Source organism: Zootermopsis nevadensis, unplaced genomic scaffold, assembly GCF_977971745.1.
Source record: "Zootermopsis nevadensis isolate Lab colony 2312 unplaced genomic scaffold, Znev_1.0 Znev_ptg000021l, whole genome shotgun sequence".
NCBI classification, from domain to species: Eukaryota; Metazoa; Arthropoda; class Insecta; order Blattodea; family Termopsidae; genus Zootermopsis; species Zootermopsis nevadensis.
In genome coordinates, this window is record NW_028259153.1 from 6,756,827 (window position 1) to 6,777,127 (window position 20,301).

At 40.3% G+C, this 20,301-nt stretch overlaps 2 protein-coding genes across 2 annotated transcripts in view; both read left to right on the forward strand.

Moving 5' to 3' along the window:
• Nucleotides 1-20,301, forward strand: part of LOC110838292 (kelch-like protein 10) — a 172,696-nt gene that overhangs the window by 54,714 nt on the left and 97,681 nt on the right. The gene's annotated exons all lie outside the window — the stretch shown is intronic.
• On the forward strand, nt 4,806-12,035 carry LOC147873152 (uncharacterized). The gene is made up of 7 exons (XM_087352622.1): nt 4,806-4,849; nt 6,679-6,915; nt 7,761-7,930; nt 8,247-8,422; nt 8,990-9,148; nt 10,054-10,246; nt 11,711-12,035. The coding sequence occupies exons 2-7, from the start codon at nt 6,700-6,702 to the stop codon at nt 11,850-11,852; spliced, it is 1,056 nt and encodes a 351-aa protein (XP_087208748.1). The 5' UTR covers nt 4,806-4,849; nt 6,679-6,699; the 3' UTR covers nt 11,853-12,035.

Genomic DNA, 20,301 nt, shown 5'->3' on the forward strand with positions numbered 1-20,301 from the left:
AGCAACTTTAAAACGGTCCTAGTTTCTTATGATTTTCACATGTTAATATGCACAAATTTTATCTCGAGGTATTAATCAGGAACCTTGAGTGCATTTATACTGAATCTACCCGAAACTTAAAGCTACGCCGCCGTCTTCATTATTTCTCAAATGGTCAGCTTTCACTTCCAACAACAAATCAAACGAATCAACAAGTTGTCGGTGTGTGGATTTGTTGGCGTTCTTGCATTGAATCTCTCCTTCCTTTGTCCTTGTATCACGTGATTAAAACAAATGATTCCATTACTGAGAGCATAAAATAATGTCTCCGTTTAATGCCAGACACGGGTCAGAGAAATACACTGGCCTCTAACTTCAACTCTGACTCTCATCTTCACGTGGTCCATCCTGTTAAGCTGAAGATTGGGTGAAAACCCCAGATAACAAACGAGAGTAAGGGATTTACTGGGTTGCCTCGGATAATCTGAGAAGCAGCTTAATGAGCTAAGATTTAATAGTGCAGGTTAATTCCTCAGGACCGCGACGAAACATTGGTGTCAACGTCCACGTCCCTAGTTAGTTGGGACATTGCATCTGATGTTGGACAGCGGCGGGATCAGTATCGAGCCAGGGCGAAAGGCGACTCACTCCTTTTCCGGCCTGGTGTCGATAAGTTGAAGGCATGGCCCTTATGGCTTTAATGGCTCCAACAAATTAATACGTCAAAGGCTGCAATCCAGTGAACGACCGAGTAATAGCTGTTAACATTGAGGCAAAGCCGGCTACCATAAATATATTGCAAGTATGCGCCAACATCAAATGCAAAAGACGAAGCAATAGAAGACTTTTTTAACAACATCTGGAAAACACCTTATCATCTATTCCAAGTCGTGAGGTCACAATAGTCATGGGTGACTTTAATGCAAAAATCGGTGAGACTAAATTGGATAGCCATGCACGCTCAGCGGTTGGAATATTTGGAATGGGTGAGTGAAATGTCAGAGGCTAACGCCTCCTCCAGTTTGCAATCGACAATAATCTTACAGTTGCCAACCCTCTATTTCAACATCACAAGTGACATTTGTACAGTTGGAGCAACCCCGGAGACCGACAGCGAAATACGAGGCTGAGTCAAAAATTATCCGCACTGTGGCTGTAGGATTTATTTTAATCAAATTTAGAAAAGACAAATACATCATTTTTCGACATAATCTCCTTGCTTTTCAATACACTTTGTCCATCTGTCAACAAGCTTTTGCAGGTTCATGCGGTGCAATAATACAACATAATATTATGAATGCAGGTCATCCGTGTTTCCACGGTCTTCTTCAGCTGTTGGGTTCGTGGTCTGGTCCATGGCAGGGGTTCCGCTGGAGCGTCCTCCGATGAACGGCTGGCTAAAATGAGTACAATGTCGCCCAAAAAAGACTTTAGTTTGTTTAAATACTTGCAGTTAGTAGGGTATGTGAAGGGTCAGTCCCTTAGTAGGGCCCGCGGTTGCTTGTATTTGTCATAAGTGGGGTCATATTGACCTAATTACCTGATTTGGAAGTTCTCACTTATTTGACTTTTAGAGTAAAATTTTTTTGGTAGCTCCCTGACATGGTTTCAGAATGTCTCCATGCCAGTTTGCTCATGTAAAATTTCGATTGCCGTTACCCTTGGGAGTTTCGTTATAATTCTTAGCACCTTGTTCTGAAAAACTTGGAGCTTACTAATGTGTGTTTTGGCCGCGTATCCCCATGCAGGAGCTGCGTACGTTATTATTGGGCGTAGGAGTGTTTTATAGATTGTAAGTGCTAGGTTAATGTTGATAGAGGAGGACTTGTTAAGGATTGGATAGAGTTGTCTGAGCCTATGGTTGGCTCTGCACACTGCTTGACCTGTAGGTGAGTTTACGGTCCAGGATGATGCTAAGGTATTTGACTTCATTTACCCGGGGATAGTTGCTCCAAAGATCTCCAGGGGAGGTACTTCGCTGCTGAGGTGTGTCAGCCGTTTACAGAATAATGCCACCGAGCATTTATTGATGTTAATCTTAATTGTACATTTTTCAAACCAAGGCTCGAAAGTTGCAGTTGCTTTAATCAGTTTATTGTACGCTGCCTGATCGAGCAGTGATGCTCGTATCATCAGCGTAAATTGAGACGGCCACATTATTGTTATTTTCTATGGGTGGTAGATGGTTTATATAATGAGGCTATCTCAAGCATAGCACAGATTTAGGCCGTACATTAGCATCGAGAAGATGAACTTCAAAAATCGGTTGTGATCTATTCCAAGGCACAATTCTGAAATTTGTCTTAATATACTGAAGAAAATCACGAATGGCCTTATTCTGAACAGCCGGTAGCTCAAATGAGATCCGAACGTGAAGCGTACCAAGCAAGTCTCGCTATAGTGTTACCGCTATGTTAACCTACTTCAGTTGTCCCGACAACCACAGACTATTGTGAAAAGCAATAAAATTGTACTATTTAACAGCTGTAAATAATTTACTCCATCAAATACAAATTCTAACACTGCAAATGATTTCTCATATATTACATTGTAGATATTTAGAAATTCCTCTTCTTGAAATGACGTAATATTTAAATTCGAGAGAACAGAGGAGAAATGAAGGAAGAAAAATAGAAACGATGACAGAATGATAAAAAACAAAGGAACAAAAAGGAAAACAGAGAAATTTAAGAATGAATTGTCGAAAAGAGAAGAAATGGGTTATGGAAACAAGAACAGGCAAAATTCTTGTGGCCCGGCATTGGGCATTCACAGTTCTGAAGCACCAAGGACAAACGTTTCCTTAAACATGGTAACTGTGACCAGCTTGTTCAGTTAGGATGTAAATTAGTGCGTGATGAAGACTAATAGTTGTACAGCTATAACTCGTTTTGTCCTAAGTATTCTTGATACAGCTAATCCAACAAGCCAAAAACAGCTCTGAGGCCGCTCCTTAAGGCAGCTAGGCAATTAATTGTTTTTTACTTCTACATGTCATGTGAACTAATCGTCTGGAATTACCGGCTCCCTGATTTCAGACTGACGATCCACGCATAAAACGTATATCGATGCCATACTGTGATATAAATTAACGTAAGATTCATTAAGCGACGTCCACAAAGTTATCGTAATTAAACAAGTAAAACGTTTTACGCATAAAGGGCAGACACTGATGTCTAGTTGTCTTAAGCAGCATCCATAATGACGGAAGTGTTCTGCTATAACTGTTTTGACCTCGATATGTTTCGATGAATAAAAGAGTGAATGCAAATAACCATGATGTAATATTATCGAGGTCAACAGGGCATATCCCTGGACGTCTCAGCTAGTACATTGCAGTCCATTGGTCCAGAGATGCACAACCGGTGTGCCGCGGAGGCCACGAAATTTTCACCTCGTATTATAGTTATAACCATAATGAGATAAATAATTTTGTCTTGTTTTCTGCTCTGTCTCAGTTTTAATTTTCTTCATTATGATCGGGCAGACAAGATCTGCTGAATGCAGTTGGAAAGTAACACAACCACTTTACTTTTGTTGCTGTTGATCCGCTCTCTCCTATCTCAACATCAGTCGAAACGGGGAGGAGGTGTACAGTTCTATGTGTCGGATGTTCGCTTGGCCCACACACCAGACAAGAATTGTACTCAAAGACAATAGAATACAACCGGCAATGAAACTATTTAATTTCTTAATACAAATGCCACATATACACATTACCGGGGACCATTGATAAAACTATTACAAACAAGAAAACATATAAATGCAACAAAGGCCCACAACACGGCACACTCTCGGTAATACACAATTCGTCTCCCCGGCCTGGACACCACCGAGAGACTGAGAATAACTGAGAAACACAGCGGTTGCCTTAGTTTTTGTAATTTCCACTTCGAAGCTAAAAGTAACTGATCCTGTCGTCGTAGTTCGATCATCCCATATCGGAAATCGAACTCAGAACACTTTCCAGAGTTCTGACCTACTAGTGTTCTCTCAAATTTCGTAAGGAATAATTACGCCAGATTTCATCTTCACAAGCCACAAGCGAACGAGTAAAGAAAATTTAACCCTCAATTTCGACCTCTGCAGCATTTACAAGGGGAAAATAAGGAAGGCTCTTGTGAATTCATCTTCTGTGCCTCAGAATAATTTCCGGATTTGTGACTTAGTTTCCCAGGGACAAACAGAATTTACCTTAGCGCCATTCTTCGCTAGTGCTTGCTGTCTCAGCAACATAAAACATCTTTGCCGGTATTCGAAAAAAGTAAACATTTTTCTCTGGCCCAGGGGCGATGGGCTCAAGGGCGCCCGGGCCCATCAAAAATCGTCTCAAAAATTAATCAAAAATAATGAAACGGAAGTTATTTTTAAATAAGGGCGAATTTAATTGCAGTGTTTTCTTCACGTCCCTTCCCAATAATTTTAAATTTATTCTCTTCTTATGGGAAAAGTATTTAGTATTAATTATTGACTTCTAACATTTATGATTGAATGTAACCAAATTATAAGTTAGATTAATTCTGTTTGTATTTTTAACTACCAATAATATGTAAATATAGATCGACAATGGTAAGCTTTTATATGAACAGATGTGTGCATAATAATTTAAGAAAGGTTAAAGGAATTACTAATCCACGCCTGCAACAATGTTGGTTCAGCATACAGTAAGGCTCTTTTCTCGTTTCTTAAGCATGTAGTATAATAGGCTGAATAAACCGTATTGCACTCCATTCCTTTACCTAAGAAACTAATTGTTACGTCTTCTGTTTATCAGCATTGTTGTGTTTTATTACTACTCTAAACAATGGGCTTTCGTTACTGCGGAAACAGCAGAGTTGCGAATCGCTTGTGTAAGAAGTGCATCGTAGAGGTAAGGGATTCCTATTTATTATTATTGTTCATCACATTTAATATTTTCATCTGCATTTGTGAACTCTTGTAAGAGAATTAGGCTTGTCTTCTTTTTAACACAATTTCAAGTAATATCACATTGACCTCTGTTAGTTTACGCCGTAACCTTTAGGGCATCACTGATAGTAAAATAATATTCTAGTAGGCAATTATCATTTTAAAGGAATAAAACGTGTTTAGTAGCCTAGAATCTTAAGAAAAATATATGCATGCTAAGAAGTGGTGTATATATTCTGAATTTCTAACAGTCTACATCTCTTGATACATCGACATTGTTTAATCGTTTTAGGGAAATGTGAAGAATTTTTATTTCAGTTTTATGAACCGTATTATCGACGAATCTCCATCTTATTATCTCACTACAACAGCAGATTAATTCAAGCGAATACTTGCCATTGTTGAATGCAAAATCTTTCGTTCTCCGGCCTCATCCCAAAAGAGAATTAAGATTGAAAAAACCCAAATTTAAAATGACTTCCTCTTGAATGCCGCTGGTAACAGTCTCGCATACTCGTGTGTATGTGCACAACAAATATTCGATTCGAGCTTTTATGCAGATATGTTTGGATTTAATAATCGTCTTTTATTCATCGTCTGAAAGTTTGACAACCCGTCTGTGCTAGAAACTTATATTACAGTCTCAGCGTTTACTAAGATCGATTACGCGTTTCAGTTAAAATACAGCATTCCACCGTTAACTACATTCAAACGTCCACTCAGCTTGATCTGGAAAATCCTCCAACTGATAAATCACGTCTTCTGACGGAGCGTTCAACTTAACAAAAGATCCTACTGCCATAAGAAGCGTGTCTTTGTTGCTCTAATAATTTCACGCATCTCCGACGATGAACATTTAGCATAATAATCTTCAGCTGATTGACCATATAGGGATAACAGATGTCGGAAAAGAGCAGCAAGAAGGCTTCATTCTAAATTCGAGAGTAAATTACCCCAGAGGCTTCAAACTCACAGAGAGCTTTAATATTCAAATATTTTAACCGTCATCTCACGATGCAGCCACACAAATTATGATATTCCATCTTCCATTCCAGCACGTGCTTTTACCGGAGAGGAAAAATGTTTCTACTCTAGGTCAAAAGCCTTGTGATTTCAGCAACTCACCTCTTACGAATACGTGTGAAACAATCGAATGGTTTCATGAAAATGTTAACTGCTTCAAGTGTCTTTACAATTTAGAATTCCTGTCTACTACTTTCCAAAACTTAAAGAGAACAACCTGATGATGACCAATTAAGGTCGAAACATGGAAAGGCTCCTAATAGACATCGAGCCCATAATCACACGCTGTTGAAGTACCTTCCACCTAACCATCAACATGCAGCAGGTTGCCTCCCTTGAAACTCGAAGCAACTATTTATCATAATTTTCTTTCGATGCCAAGTAATTTTGACGCTTAATTAAAGTTATCGAATCAAAAAGAATGTGGTGATATTAGCGTGCATCGTGCACGGGAGAGACGAGAAATAAATCACAATTTTTGAATGTAACTCAAACCACAACCCTTACTGAAGTATTTAACTTTCGGTTGAAACACATTTCAATATTTTTCTGTAAGATTGATTTAACTTTGTTTTCGTTTCTCTCTTCAACCTGTGCATTTGTTAAGAGCGTCGTTTCATAAACTAAAATACATATTATCCTATATATGACATAATCTATTTCGGTGAGTTCCCTACCAAATTATGTGTGAATTTCTTGTCTCCTCTGCAATGGAACATGGCATCCCTTCCTAAAAGATCATAAGGCCCACATCGAACTGCTCAACAGGTGTTAAAGCACCCGTACGTGATGGAGAATGAGGCGTGTAGACCCGTGGTGTCGGAGACGCTCAAATTCCTGGACGACGCGAAAAGGATGACGAAGGAAGACAAGGAATTCGTGACACCAAGGATTGCCCGCCCGCGAATCCGACAGGACATTCTGTTTGCTATTGGTGGGCGTTGTTGCGGAAGGCCGACAGATGTGATCGAAGCGTACGACGCACGAGCAGACCGGTGGAGTGTGGTGAGTTGTGCACATGTTTACTCTTACTACGCCTTGTTAAATGACGCCTCCGAGAAAAAGTAACTTTTCTTTTATTGCTTATTTTTACTAAGTTACTGTTTATTTGAGCTTAATCACAAGAACCTCTTAGTCTCTTTATTCCGTGTTCGTTTATTTCCATTGCAGTGAACTCTTTTTTAAGAGAACCTCCAAAGACATGAATTAAAAAGAATAAATAAATAAATAAATTATACAGGTTTTAAGACTCATGTACAATGCATGTTCTAATAGGAATCGACGAAGGATGAGACGTTTGCCTTAAATACCAATTACAATAAGGCTCCTACATCAACTGTCATGGCAACCTGTCCGCTGATTTTAGACATCGTTGATCGTCAGTGGATCTCAACGTAATAAATGAAGCACTGATCAGTGTCAATATTGGCCATCTGCGTGGTAACGCCTCGTGAATTAGAAGGTTCAGGGGTGGAGTGGGGTGGGGGACATACTGCCTCCTCCTTTGCGTCGATAATACCCAAAACACCAACATCTGTCTTTGTCATCATACGAACCTGAAATGTCACCTGTTAATCAGAAATTAATTCTACGTTTGTCTGTCGAACTTGACGAGAGCTTCTCTTCGGGTCTTCCTGTTTCCTCCGCCTCTCATAATTCCACGATTACACCAAGTTAATTTCTCACGATCTTTGTCGAGTACCACCCACCACGGTATAGCAATTTCGGTTCACTTTTGGGGGTTGCACCTCTGCTCCGGTTGTTGGTCGCTTGGACTCAAATGTAAGGACTTCACTTCAGTAGTCTAAGTAACCAAAGAAACATATAAACATAACCTGTCGTTCCTGCAGGTGGAGAGGGTCGATTCGATCGGTCCGCGAGCAATCCATGGCACGGCAGTAGTCGGTTTCCACATTTACGTCATCGGTGGCTTTGACGGCAGGACATCATTAAGCTCATGTTTCTGCTTTAACGCTGCTACGAAGACATGCCGCGAGGTGGCGCCTATGAATGCCCGAAGGTAAGATGCAGCTTGGTAACTAAGGAACTCCTTGGAACAGTGTCCTTTCTAAAAAGCTGATAGTCGCTCCGTTAATCAAGATATAAATGTGGGCAGGGGCTGTAAAATTGAACCACTCACATAAAGGAGTATCGTGCAAAGTGTGAAGAGGTCGGAGGGCTTTTGCGACAAAGTTGGTTTTAAGAATATGATTTGCTTGTTAATTCAATTGAATTATGATTTAACAATGGCGAGCGAACAATTGCGTTCTGCGAGAAGAAATGCATGTGAATCGTAATAAATGAGCATAGCAGAACGTGTACTTTTTTCATTTAAGATGGGGTTTAATGGTGGCAGTTCTGCGAGGTTCAGTTTACGTCATGGGAGGTTACGAGCATGAGCATCGTGAAGATCTCAGAACGGCTGAAAGATACGACTGCAAGACAAACCACTGGTTTTTTATCTCTTCCATGAACAGAGAGCGATACAAAGGAAGTGCGGCTGTACTGAATGGTACGTAAATGCTGTGAAAGAGAAATTTGTGAATTACTGCAGAAGGCGAGGCTTCTGTCTGTCTGCCCACGTGTAAAAACGCAAGAAGTGTTGCCGGAATCGCAGGATTTGAGGTTCTCACGGCGGGAAGTACGAAGTTGCCTGTCGTTTGGCTTCTGCCGACGTTTCAGACGAACTTCCTCTTCGCTCTTAATCTTAGTTTCCTTCATTCCACTGTCCCATATTCTTTCATCCGTGCTACGGACTACGTTATTTCACAGATTGCAACGGGTTGAAATTCTGAGTCGTGATGGTTTCTTCTGCTCACGTAAGCTGTCCCTGTGCGTCGTCTTATGCCTTTTTAGTGTGCACTAGGATTGAGTGCAAACAACGATCAAACTATGAAACTGTCAAACTGGCTCTCATATAATACATATAATGCACTTTGTGACACGAAGGGGGACTTAATAGATTTTCAAATTTAATTACTGATTGCTGAAGTTTGTGCTCTGCATTTACCAGTATAATGCCTTTGCCTACACCAAATGTGTGTACAGTTTGTGTCATATGGCTAATTTGTTTTTACAGACAAAATATACGTCGCTGGTGGAAGAGATGGTAAGAATTATCTAAACTCGGTGGAAGTTTATGACCCGGACACCGACCGATGGACGTTCGTTACACCAATGCTTTCTGGACGTAGGCATTTTTCTTGCGTCGCGTTCCACGGCTTTCTGTACGCCATAGGTGAGAACTTTGGACATTCTGAGTGATGCCTTCTTACCGAAATCGCTATTGTGAAATGTTTTCTTGGTTTCTTTAAGTGACTGAGATTTTATGAAGAGCATTTTTCTCCTGTCATTACAGAGTTAGTTTGTCAGTAATTTTAACCCCGATTCGTGGTTTCGATTACATTCTCCAAAAGAACACTTAACTAACTAACTAACTAACAACGCATAATCTCTTGTGGTATCTCAAGTAACGTATACCTCATTTGTCACGCAGTCCCAGTTTTAAAGGTAATTATTGTTCTTATAACAATTAAATTTCAGTTTGCCGCTGTTATCCCCAAAAAGCCGATGGTTTAATGCAGTCCCTTCGCAGTCTGTAACAGTGCATATTGTGTTCATATTGAAGGCTACAGAAAACAGATGTCAGGCGCAATTTCCTGATGCTACAAGTACTAAAACAATATTTCAGATATTTCATCCTTAATTTCGTTCCTGCTACTAATATTAACACTGCAAAATTGAATGAAGTTTCTTTGTTGTATATAATTCATTCGTTCCTTTTACGGATTTACAAATTTTAAGAGCGTGATGTCCGTCGGGTAAGACGGACGGAGTTTAAAGCATTGAAGTTTCGAAAAATACAAACATCTTGGAAGTTATAATTGGTAATGTTGAAGAAAAGATACCACTTGTGATACATAGTCTTAAAAGGAAGGATAATATTAAAATGTTTTAAGGAACTTGATTATGTGAGATGAGGTCAGGTAATGAGTCTTGTGGCTCCATAAAAGACAAACATTTCGTGGGCAGGTGAAACAGTATTAAATATCAAGAAAGCCCCGCTGAATGGGGTTAGAATAAGTTCCTTTTGGCAGCGTTTTTCATATCCTCTGACCTGTTACTGAATGTGTGTGTGTGCAGGAGGTCGCAATGAGACATCAGAAAAACTCAGTACCGAAAAGTATGACCCTGCAGAAGACACGTGGACCGAGATCCCTGGCATGAACTACTATTCAGGTTACTTAAACGCAGAAGTGATCGACGATATTATCTACGTCATCAGTGGATATTATGACAACGTCGTCGCATGTTTCAATGACAAGGAAAATCGATGGTTTGTGTCTTTGTTTGTTTGTTTCTTTGTATGATTGTTCAGGGATGTATCATCACAAACTATTACTTTCAAAAAGCACTAGGAAGTGAATCATTTCTGGTCAAGATATTCGCGATCTTGTGGATCCTGCGCCATGTAATGTCGTAGAAACTGAGCGACGTTTCGGAGGTTCTTACTGATTACTCAGCGCCTCGAATAAATGCGCGAAAAACGGATGGGAGGAAGCGGGTAGAATGAAAGGAGGCAGGGCGATGTTTCGGTCAATCTGATTGGTTAAAGCAGAGGGCGAATGAGTAGGAAATGCTAATCAGACGTAAGCTGTGACTGCATTAACAAGAAGCTCTTTGACTAAGTTTCTTTGATCAGTGGCACTCTCTTGGGCAGGACGTTTCTGGCGTTCAAGCACATCAGAATCGCCATAATCTTCGGCTTTCGTCAAAGTGTTAGCCCAGTTTCAGGTTTAACGACGCCTACCGCGTCATGTTCCCATTTCTGAATGAAGTTTATTTCAAAATAGCTGTCTCATGGCCTGTTTGATCACGCAGTCTCCAGAAATCTGTAGACTGAGTTGGTAAGGAGCTCCAAAAACATCCCAGAAAATAAATTTATTCACACTTGTTTGTCGAAGAACCAGATATCCCACAGAAATTCATTTGATTTTGGTTTGTGTCTGTTTTGCGTCCACCAGAACTTCTCCAGAATTATTTTTGATGAAACAAAAACGTTTTTGAAAATTTATTGCTAAAAGAAGGAAATATTGTCATGGACGCATGTCTCAAACAAGACGCGCTTATCTCTCCAAAGAAAGCGTGTGATTAAATTTATTATTCTGACCGAGGGTAATGGTTTAATGAAATGTACTAATCGTAGCTAGCGCAGAACACAAGTCATTTGAGAGCGTTTTAAAATAGTGGTAACCTCTCCCTCCACTTCGATGTGATAAAATGTATTATGTTATAATAACACGTTGGCCGGTGTTCTATGTGCATGAGTCTAAGAAAAATCACGTGGGAGCTGTTCTGAAATATGGTGTGGGAATCGTACATTGAATTCCGATTGGGGGAACTTATGTTAAGGTTGTCAGGAAACAAATTATAAGCAACAACATTTCGGTGAAAGCTGTGCCCTTAGCTTCAAGCAGTTTCCCATTCTACCAAAAGACAGAGTCAGCCAATCAGACATGGATATTTTTAGGTTAAAACGTTTTACGACTCACAAGGTTATTTTTGAGAAACTTGTTAATAGTTTTACATAAATGCACTTACATTCAAATTGCATTTGTATTACATAAATTATTTATGGTAGAAGACTCATTCCTTCGTGAGATACATCATCTCATGTTGAGCTACATATTTTCTCTAACTCTGTCAGTTTATTTTGTGATAAAAATTGTCTTGAGTGTAGATAACACTGATGGACGATGAAAGATTGTTTGTTTCTCACTCTTAATATTTCAAATTGCAGGCAACAGGTGGCAGACATGAATATTTGTAGATACGGGATTTCGACTTGTGTCATCAAGGACTTACCGAATGCAGGCGATTACACCTACAAGCACAGAGGCAAATTAATGGAGGAGAAACGCAAAAGAAAGAAGGAGGAGTAACGTAAAAAATGTTGGATTTGGAAATCAGTAGTTTGCAGTTGATTACAACCATAAAAACACATTAATTTTAAATTCTTACGTTATGAAAGTAATGTACAAATTTGAATTGGTGTAGGAGCTACTAAATAATCTAAAGGGAAATATTGTTTGCAGCAAAGAAGGAAAAATAATTTCTTCTCGTTATTTTCTGCTCAAGAAGTCTTATTGAAATTAATTATTTTACAGACGTTAGTTTTATCTAAAATATTACCATCCATCAACACACAGCAATTTCACCTTGCGTCTTTTATTAAATAAATCCACTTGTGGCGTCATGTTTCGAGTTACGAAACCGTCATGATTAAATGTTCTTGCTTCATGAACATCGTTTACAAAAACGTCATTATGAAGGCAACACACTGAGAATTTTGTATCGATTTCTGAACTCCGTGTGATATTTTAAAAAAAAAATCGACTCTACATTTGGCTGAGTTGCCCCAATATACTGGGTAATTGTTCCATGTGCCTGGGCAAGTACCAACCTTTTCAAATGCCGTGAAGAAACAGACGATGTTTTCAGGTAACAGATGTATTTATTTACTCACGTTATTTTGTAAGGTACTTTTAAGTATTTTAATAAATAAGTGCGAATATTACCACAAAATACACAAAACAAGGTACTTGAATTTTGTTACCATACATACAGAGTAATAGAAAAACGAGACAGCTGTAATCAAATGTTGAACTCAAGGCATTTTGCGAGATAAAATCAAATACAGAATCAGCTTAACAGGTCATAAACCTGGCCTGAAAGAAGACTTTATGCCGTCTAACTGCCTGGTACCTGGACAATACAGCACTAAAAAGTGCTATTAACCAAGACGTGGTTAACATAACACATTATTTCTTCCAGCCCGAGTCCATTGTGTTACAAGGCTGCAGATTCAGAAGAGCAGACTTGCAAATTAAGTAACAAGAACACAAAGCTACACTTTCTGGGCAATCTGTTAACCATAAAACATAGAAGAGGGAGTTGAGATTTTTCTTTGCCACAAAGGAACCGCCATCTGTTTCTATGATGTCACCAGAGATGGCAGTGCGAGCAGAGCGCGCTCATTTCAAATCGTTTAAAAGATAATTCGGGTCCCGTGTTTCTCCCACCCACTCAGTTCCCCTGTTGTTAGACACTGAGATTCTGATCGTGTACGACTGATATTAGATGTAATTTTAAGCATTTGCTTCTTTTTCTGAATGCAAAACACACACGATATTCATATTACTTGAAAGAGAAAAAACTATGCGAAGTGGCATAACATATACTTGAAGTGACTTAATATCGATTTTATACAATCGGAACCTCAGTGTTCTTGGACAGTGACTTCGGAAGAAACAAAGGCTCCTAGAATATTTGAAAGGAGGAAGATTAGAAAAATGCGAGGTCCCATAAGAGATGGAGAAACCTCGAAAAAACTCATAAGGAGATAGAGAATGTAATATATTGTGAAATTTATAAAAACTCTGACAGATGGCGTGGACATATGTAAGAAGGAATTCGCGATAGACCACGCAAGAGACGTAGAGATGAGTCTGAAGAGGATTCGAGAACCGTGGGAAAAGAAATTTGTATAAAGGGACTAAGGACCACCAAGTATGGAGGGAAAATGCACTGAAAGGCAAGGTTCACAACGACCCCAGGGCTGGAATCGAAGAAGAATTTTGTCGAATGGCAGGAAGAATAAATGATTCACTTGCAAAGGATGCGGAGGGAAGTGGTCGTGGCCTAACGTTAGGTATAATCCCCTGATTGTCTTAAGGAACTGAGGGAAATGAGGACAAAGCGATCATAAACGGGGGTCTCTGAGCCAAGTTTCATGCTCATATTCTTCGGCATAAAAAGAATGAATGCCAATCAACTGATCACGATGCTTGATATAATCAGGCATTGGATTGGATTGAACACATTGCCCATATAGTTACATTGTGAAACAAAGATTTTAAGCATTATTTTATAGATTTAACATAATATTCTGAATAGTATCCTACTCATGCTAAAGAGAGTGTATTTCGCTTTTATAAATAACAATAACTTATTAAACAAGGAGTATACACATTTCTTTTAAATTTAAGTAAATAATGCTGTGGGATAAAGTCACATCTGAGAAACTGCTAGTTGCGGGGGTGGCCGAGAGCATACTGCATGCCGTGAGACATGAAGACCCATTTTGTTTTTTTATAAGAGCTGGTCAATGACCTCTGTTCAGTTTAATTCACACCAGATTAATGTTTCCAACGAAGCCTTCTCATTGGAGGCGAACTAGTTAATGTTCTGACTAATAGGTGATTATTCACTTAATATCGCCGGAATTTGCTTGTATAGCCTGGGAAAACCACGAAGAGATTCGTCATATTAGCAGGTCTCAGGGCAGAGGAAAGCCGCTAATAAATATTTGCTTATAAATTCCGCTTTTGCTGTGTGTAAGCGAGCCATTTTTACTTCACTTAAGTACTGGAAGGAAAAAAAGAAAACTAAGTTCACTAGAGAATAATTAGCAGGCGTGCCCTGGTAACTAACCTCGATGATTTAAATACGCATCAATACAACACGTTTCGAAATAAAAGTTCGCCACCATGTGTACGTGTTTATTAATTAAACGACATGAAATACAGTCTTAATAGACCGACATATATTTATTTGACGTCCGAGAAATAACGTATTCAAATGGCCAATATTGTTTTCTATTTCTGGTCCTTCGTCGAACAGAATGAAAGTTCCCAGATAAAACTGATTTTAATTTCTTTAGAGATGGGGGAGGAATGTAGAAAGTTTCAGCTTCTGCATTACGGCACTTAAGTCCTTTTACCTTCCAACCATATTAAAAGCAACTTTAAAACGGTCCTAGTTTCTTATGATTTTCACATGTTAAATATGTACAAATTTTATCTCGAGGTATTAATCAGGAACCTTGAGTGCATTTATACTGAATCTACCCGAAACTTAAAGCTACGCCGCCGTCTTCATTATTTCTCAAATGGTCAGCTTTCACTTCCAACAACAAATCAAACGAATCAACAAGTTGTCGGGGTGTGGATTTGTTGGCGTTCTTGCGTTCAAATTCTCCGTCCTTTGTCCTTATATCACGTGACTAAAACAAATTATTCCATTACTGAGAGCATAAAATAATGTCTCCGTTTAATGCCAGACACGGGTCAGAGAAATACACTGGCCTCTAACTTCAACTCTGACTCTCATCTTCACGTGGTCCATCCTGTTAAGCTGAGTAACTCACTTGAAGATTGGGTGAAAACCCCAGATAACAAACGAGAGTAAGGGGTTTACTGAGGTGCCTCGGATAATCTGAGAAGCAGCTGAGTGAGCTAAGAGTTAATAGTGCAGGTTAATTACTCAGGACCGCGACGAAACATTGGTGTCAACGTCCACGTCCCTAGTTAGTTGGGACATTGCATCTGATGTTGGACAGCGGCGGGATCAGTATCGAGCCAGGGCGAAAGGCGACTGACTCTTTTTTCGGCCTGGTGTCGATAAGTTGAAGGCATGGCCCTTATGGCTTTAATGGCTCCAACACAAGAGAGAGAGTGGCCTCACTGCACTATGGACCACATGAACACCAAAACGAGCAGAAAAGCCGATGAGGATCTTGTTTCTGTCGAGGGATCCGACTGACGATCGGCGTCACTGCGGGTCTAGGAAGCGGGTTGAGAAATTTTCTACTGAGCATGTGCGTGTAGGTAACCAGGCAGCACATGCGAAATGGATTCCTGGAAGAAGAAGAAGAAGAGAAACTCATAAAACCTCCAAATGGAATGTCAGAGGACTCGTGCCTCCCGGAATTCTCTACACAGTTTTATGTGAATTGGTTAGATACAACATATCGATTGCTGCTTTAAGTGAGACGCACTGGAGGAATTATGGTCATTTTAAATCTGAACATCACTGAGTTTATTTCTCATTTTGCGCTGAAATATAGCCGCAACGGAGTCGCTATTGTGATTCCTAATATTTTAAATAAATATGTCAATGGCTACAACCCAGTGAACGACCGAATAATTGAGGCAAAGTCGGCTACCATAAATACATTTCAAGTCTATGCGCCAACACAAAGTGCAGAAGACGAAGCAATAGAAGATTTCTTAACAACATATGGGAAAGACCTCATCATCTATTCGAAGTCGTGAGGTCACAATAGTCATGGGTGACGTTAATGCAAAAATCGGTGTGACTAAATTGGAGAGCCATGCACGCTCAGCGGCTGAAATATTTGCGATGGATGAGAGAAATTCCAGAGGCGAACGCCTCCTCCAGTTTGCAATCGACAATAATCTTACAGTTGCCAACCCTCTATTTCAACATCACAAGTGACATTTGTACAGTTGCAGCAACCCCGGAGACCGACAGCGAAATACGAGGGTGAGTCAAAAATTATCTGCACTCTGGCTGTATAATTTATTTTAATCAACTTTTAGAAAAGACAAATATATCATTTTTCGACATACCCTCCTTGCTTTTCAAAACACTTTGTCCAACTGCCAACAAGCTTTCTCATTCCCTTATTAAAAAATGTTTTAATCTGAGCTGCGATCCACTGTTTTCAATTCTTCATCATAGGTGAATCTTCCGTGAGTTGAAATCCAAGTCTGTCGTGGATTATTTCATAGGTAGAGCCATGGCTGATTTGCAAATGATTGGCCACATAATCCACTGTCACTCGTCTATTCGACTGAATCATTTCACGTGCACCCTCAATGCTGTCATCAGCCGTGGACGTGGACGGCCTGGCTCCTTCTTCATGGCTGACACTTGTGCGACTTTCCTTAAACTTCTCTATCCATTCACACACACTTCTTCGCGACAAAACACTTTCTCCATACTGTGCACAAAGTCTTCGATAAATGTAAGACTTGAGGTTCTCACAGCGGTGAATATGAAGATTTCTGTCTTCTGGGTTGTTGCGCTGTGTAGTCTGGTCGATGTTAACCAACGTTTCAGAGGTCATACTGCCTCCGTCATCAGGGCGATGAATATGCCAATAGGGTGTGAGAAGTTGGATTTTATAGGCAGGGAAGTGAAAGGTGTAGCCTGCCCCGAGCCAATGGGAGCAGGTATGGGAGTGGACCAATGGTAGCACGTGGGCGAGGGTGGGAGAGGGAGAGATTGTAGAGAGAGAAAGGTGAGTGTAGTTGTATGGATAAAGGCCCTGAAAGGGGCCGAGTTAGTGGTCTGGTTGATTCTGGCGGCGCACTCTTGCTCGTTCTCGGAGTCCTCGGAGTGTGTGGATCAGAGGCTTCCAGGACCGGCTCAGGTGAAGTCCATCTTCCCTGTTAAAGTTATCAGGATGAAGTTCGATCTCGATGGCTTCCCTGATTAACCGGTCCATGTAGCCGGTTTTTGAGGAGAGGATAGCAGTGTCCTCTAGCTGTATCTTGTGCTCCAAGTTGAAGCGGTGTTCAGCAACCGCAGATTTCTCGGGCCTTTATCCATACAACTACACTCACCTTTCTCTCTCTACAATCTCTCCCTCTCCCACCCTCGCCCACGTGCTACCATTGGTCCACTCCCATACCTGCTCCCATTGGCTCGGGGCAGGCTACACCTTTCACTTCCCTGCCTATAAAATCCAACTTCTCACACCCTATTGGCATATTCATCGCCCTGATGACGGAGGCAGTATGACCTCTGAAACGTTGGTTAACATCGACCAGACTACACAGCGCAACAACCCAGAAGACAGAAATCTCTTCGATAAATATCGGCACCAGGCACACCCTCAGACCACAAAGTATTAATATAACTGGAGTGCTGATAATTTTTGACTCGCCCTCGTAAAATCGATTATGTTCTGATTAACATAAGATAGGGATCCTCTATAAAGGATTTCAAATTTATCCAACCAAGAGATAAGAATTAAAATATCCAGAAGCGTTTGAAAATCACCTTTTGGAGTCGTCTATTATTTTAACAATGACTGGAACCTCAAATGATCTTTGGACTAGCATGAAGAACCCTCGAACTAATAGAAATCTGACGAGAACTGAGAGCGGGAAGAAACTCCCATGGAATGAGGGAGCAGTTGGATAAACTGAATAAAGATGTTAAGGCGGCCTGCAGAAGATTCTAAAATACATACATTAGAAGCGTATGTTTAGAAATAGAACATGCTAATCGCCATTAAAATAGAGATCTTTTTGCTAAACTAAGAAGACTGACAAGAGAACTTAAACCTCAGACTTGGGTCATAGAAAAGAATTTGGAAGGAGAAGTAACAGAAATTGAGAAGAATTTGGAAGTTTGGAAATTATATTCTCAAAATCTCTTCCAAATTTAAATGATGATGATGATTCCTGGGAGCCTGACATAAGTCTGACATTAGAACCTGAAATTCTACGTGGTGATGAGGTACTTGCTGTCCTTATGTTAAGAAAGGGAAGTCTTGTGCGCCGGATGGAATCTCTTCTGAGATCCTTAAGGCCACGGGTGGCCAAGGAATAGATATCCTCCTACAAATATGCCAAAATACATGGAATACAGGAAAATGGCCTGATGATTGGACAAAATCCAACTTTGTTCCAATATATAAAAAGGAACGATGAAAGATGTGAGAGCTATGGTTTAATAGCGTTAATATCGCACGCCAGCAAAGTCATGCTCCAGATCCTTCACAATCATTTAAAAGCCTTTTTAGACCATCAAATATCTGAAGAACGAACTGGATTTGTTAAAGGTAAAGGCAGAAGCGAACAACTTTTAAATGTAAAGCAAATAGTCGAGAAGGCCAGGGAATTTGATACTCCGGTTTATCTGTGCTTTTTGGACTATGGAAAGGCCTTCGATTCCGTTAAGTGGAGCCATCTCTGGCGAGTACTTGCTTACATGAGTTTACATTATTTATTATCTGAGGCGTATTTGATATATACGACTACTAAAGATTCCCGTTCTCATGTGACATTTTGTTACTAAAATGACGACTTTTATCTTGGGATCTTACAGAAAACGATCCATGGACTTGAAACGTAGTCATTTGCCGGTCACCACGGTGACCTAGTAGCCTAGCATTTCACAGATTTCGGGTTCGATCCCAACCGTTGTCATTGGCCAAACTAATGAAGAGGGGAGTAGAGCCAACTCACGGAACGTCGTGTACAGGAATACCTCGTTTTATTGCTCTTCGCAGATATTGCGTTTTTTTCAAAATTGAAGTTTTGTGCAACCCTGCGTCGAGCAAGTCTATCGGCGCCATTTTTCCAACAGCATGTGTTCACTTCGTGTCTCTGTATCACATTAAATTGAGGTATGTACATTGTCTTTTTGCACACTTAATCGACTACAGTGTAGTGTAAACATAATAAGAGGGCAATTATAAGAGGAAGTCAGAGTAACGTCAGGTGTACCGCAAGGGAGTGTATTGGGTCCACATCTGTTCCTCGCGTACGTAAATGATATTTGGAGGAAAATTGAGTGGACTATTAGACTTTTGCAGATGACTGTATAATATATAGGAAAATTATAAATAGTAAAGATATAGAAAAGATGCAGATAAATCTAAACAGTCTATGGTAGTGGGCAGTTGAAAATGCGATGAAAATTAACCCAAGCAAGTGTAAGGCAGTTAGTTTCACGGGACCAAGTAATTCCGGAAGTGAGCAGTTGTAAATACTTGAAAATACTCTTAAGCAGCGATTTAAGCTGGGCTGCTCAAGTAAATTATACGGTAAATAAAGCCTGGAAGGCACTTCATTTTACAATGCACGTTCTCAAAAAGGGAAATAGTGACACTAAAAGTCTAGCCTACACATCACTAGTGCGTCCGATTCTGGAATATGGGGCTGCGTGCTGGTATCCTCACAGGGAGGGACAGATAAATGCGATAGAACGGGTGCAAAAGAAAGCTTGTAAATTTGCATATCATAGGAGCGATTCGAACTGGGACCCTGACACAGCGTAGAAAGATAGCGCGTATACGAGGTGCGATCAGAAAGTTTCAAGACTGCGCCTATAAAAACCCGTACACTTATCTCAGGTATTAAATTTATCCATCACCCTCGAAGTAGTTCCCCTGGGAGTGAACAAAACGATCCCAGCGCCGCTGCCATGCCTGGAAGCATCCCTGGAAATCTTTCTTTGTCAGCCTGTCAAGCACCATCTGCGATTCTGCCTGAATCTCTTCTATCGTCTCAAATCTCCTTCCCTTTAGCTGAATTTTCATCTTTGGGAAGAGGAAGAAGTCACACGGCGAATAAGGAGGGTGCGGGATGACGGCCATGGTGTTTGAGGCCAAAAACTGCCGAACTTTGAGGGCGGTGTGCGCTGGCGCGTTGTCATGATGCGTCGCATGTGGAGTTCTTTCTTTAGAATCAGCTGACAGGTCCCATAGCCTATCCCAACAATGTCGCACAAGTCGTTGATGGTACGACGTCGATCTTCGTGAATGGCCTGCCGAATCTTCGTAACATTTTC

Coding starts and splice junctions, on each gene's coding strand:
- LOC147873152 (XM_087352622.1), top strand. CDS start 6,700: ATGGAGAATGAGGCGTGTAGACCCGTGGTGTCGGAGACGCTCAAATTC. Junction 6,916..7,760: donor GAGCAGACCGGTGGAGTGTG/GTGAGTTGTGCA, acceptor TCGTTCCTGCAG/GTGGAGAGGGTCGATTCGAT. Junction 9,149..10,053: donor CGGCTTTCTGTACGCCATAG/GTGAGAACTTTG, acceptor GTGTGTGTGCAG/GAGGTCGCAATGAGACATCA.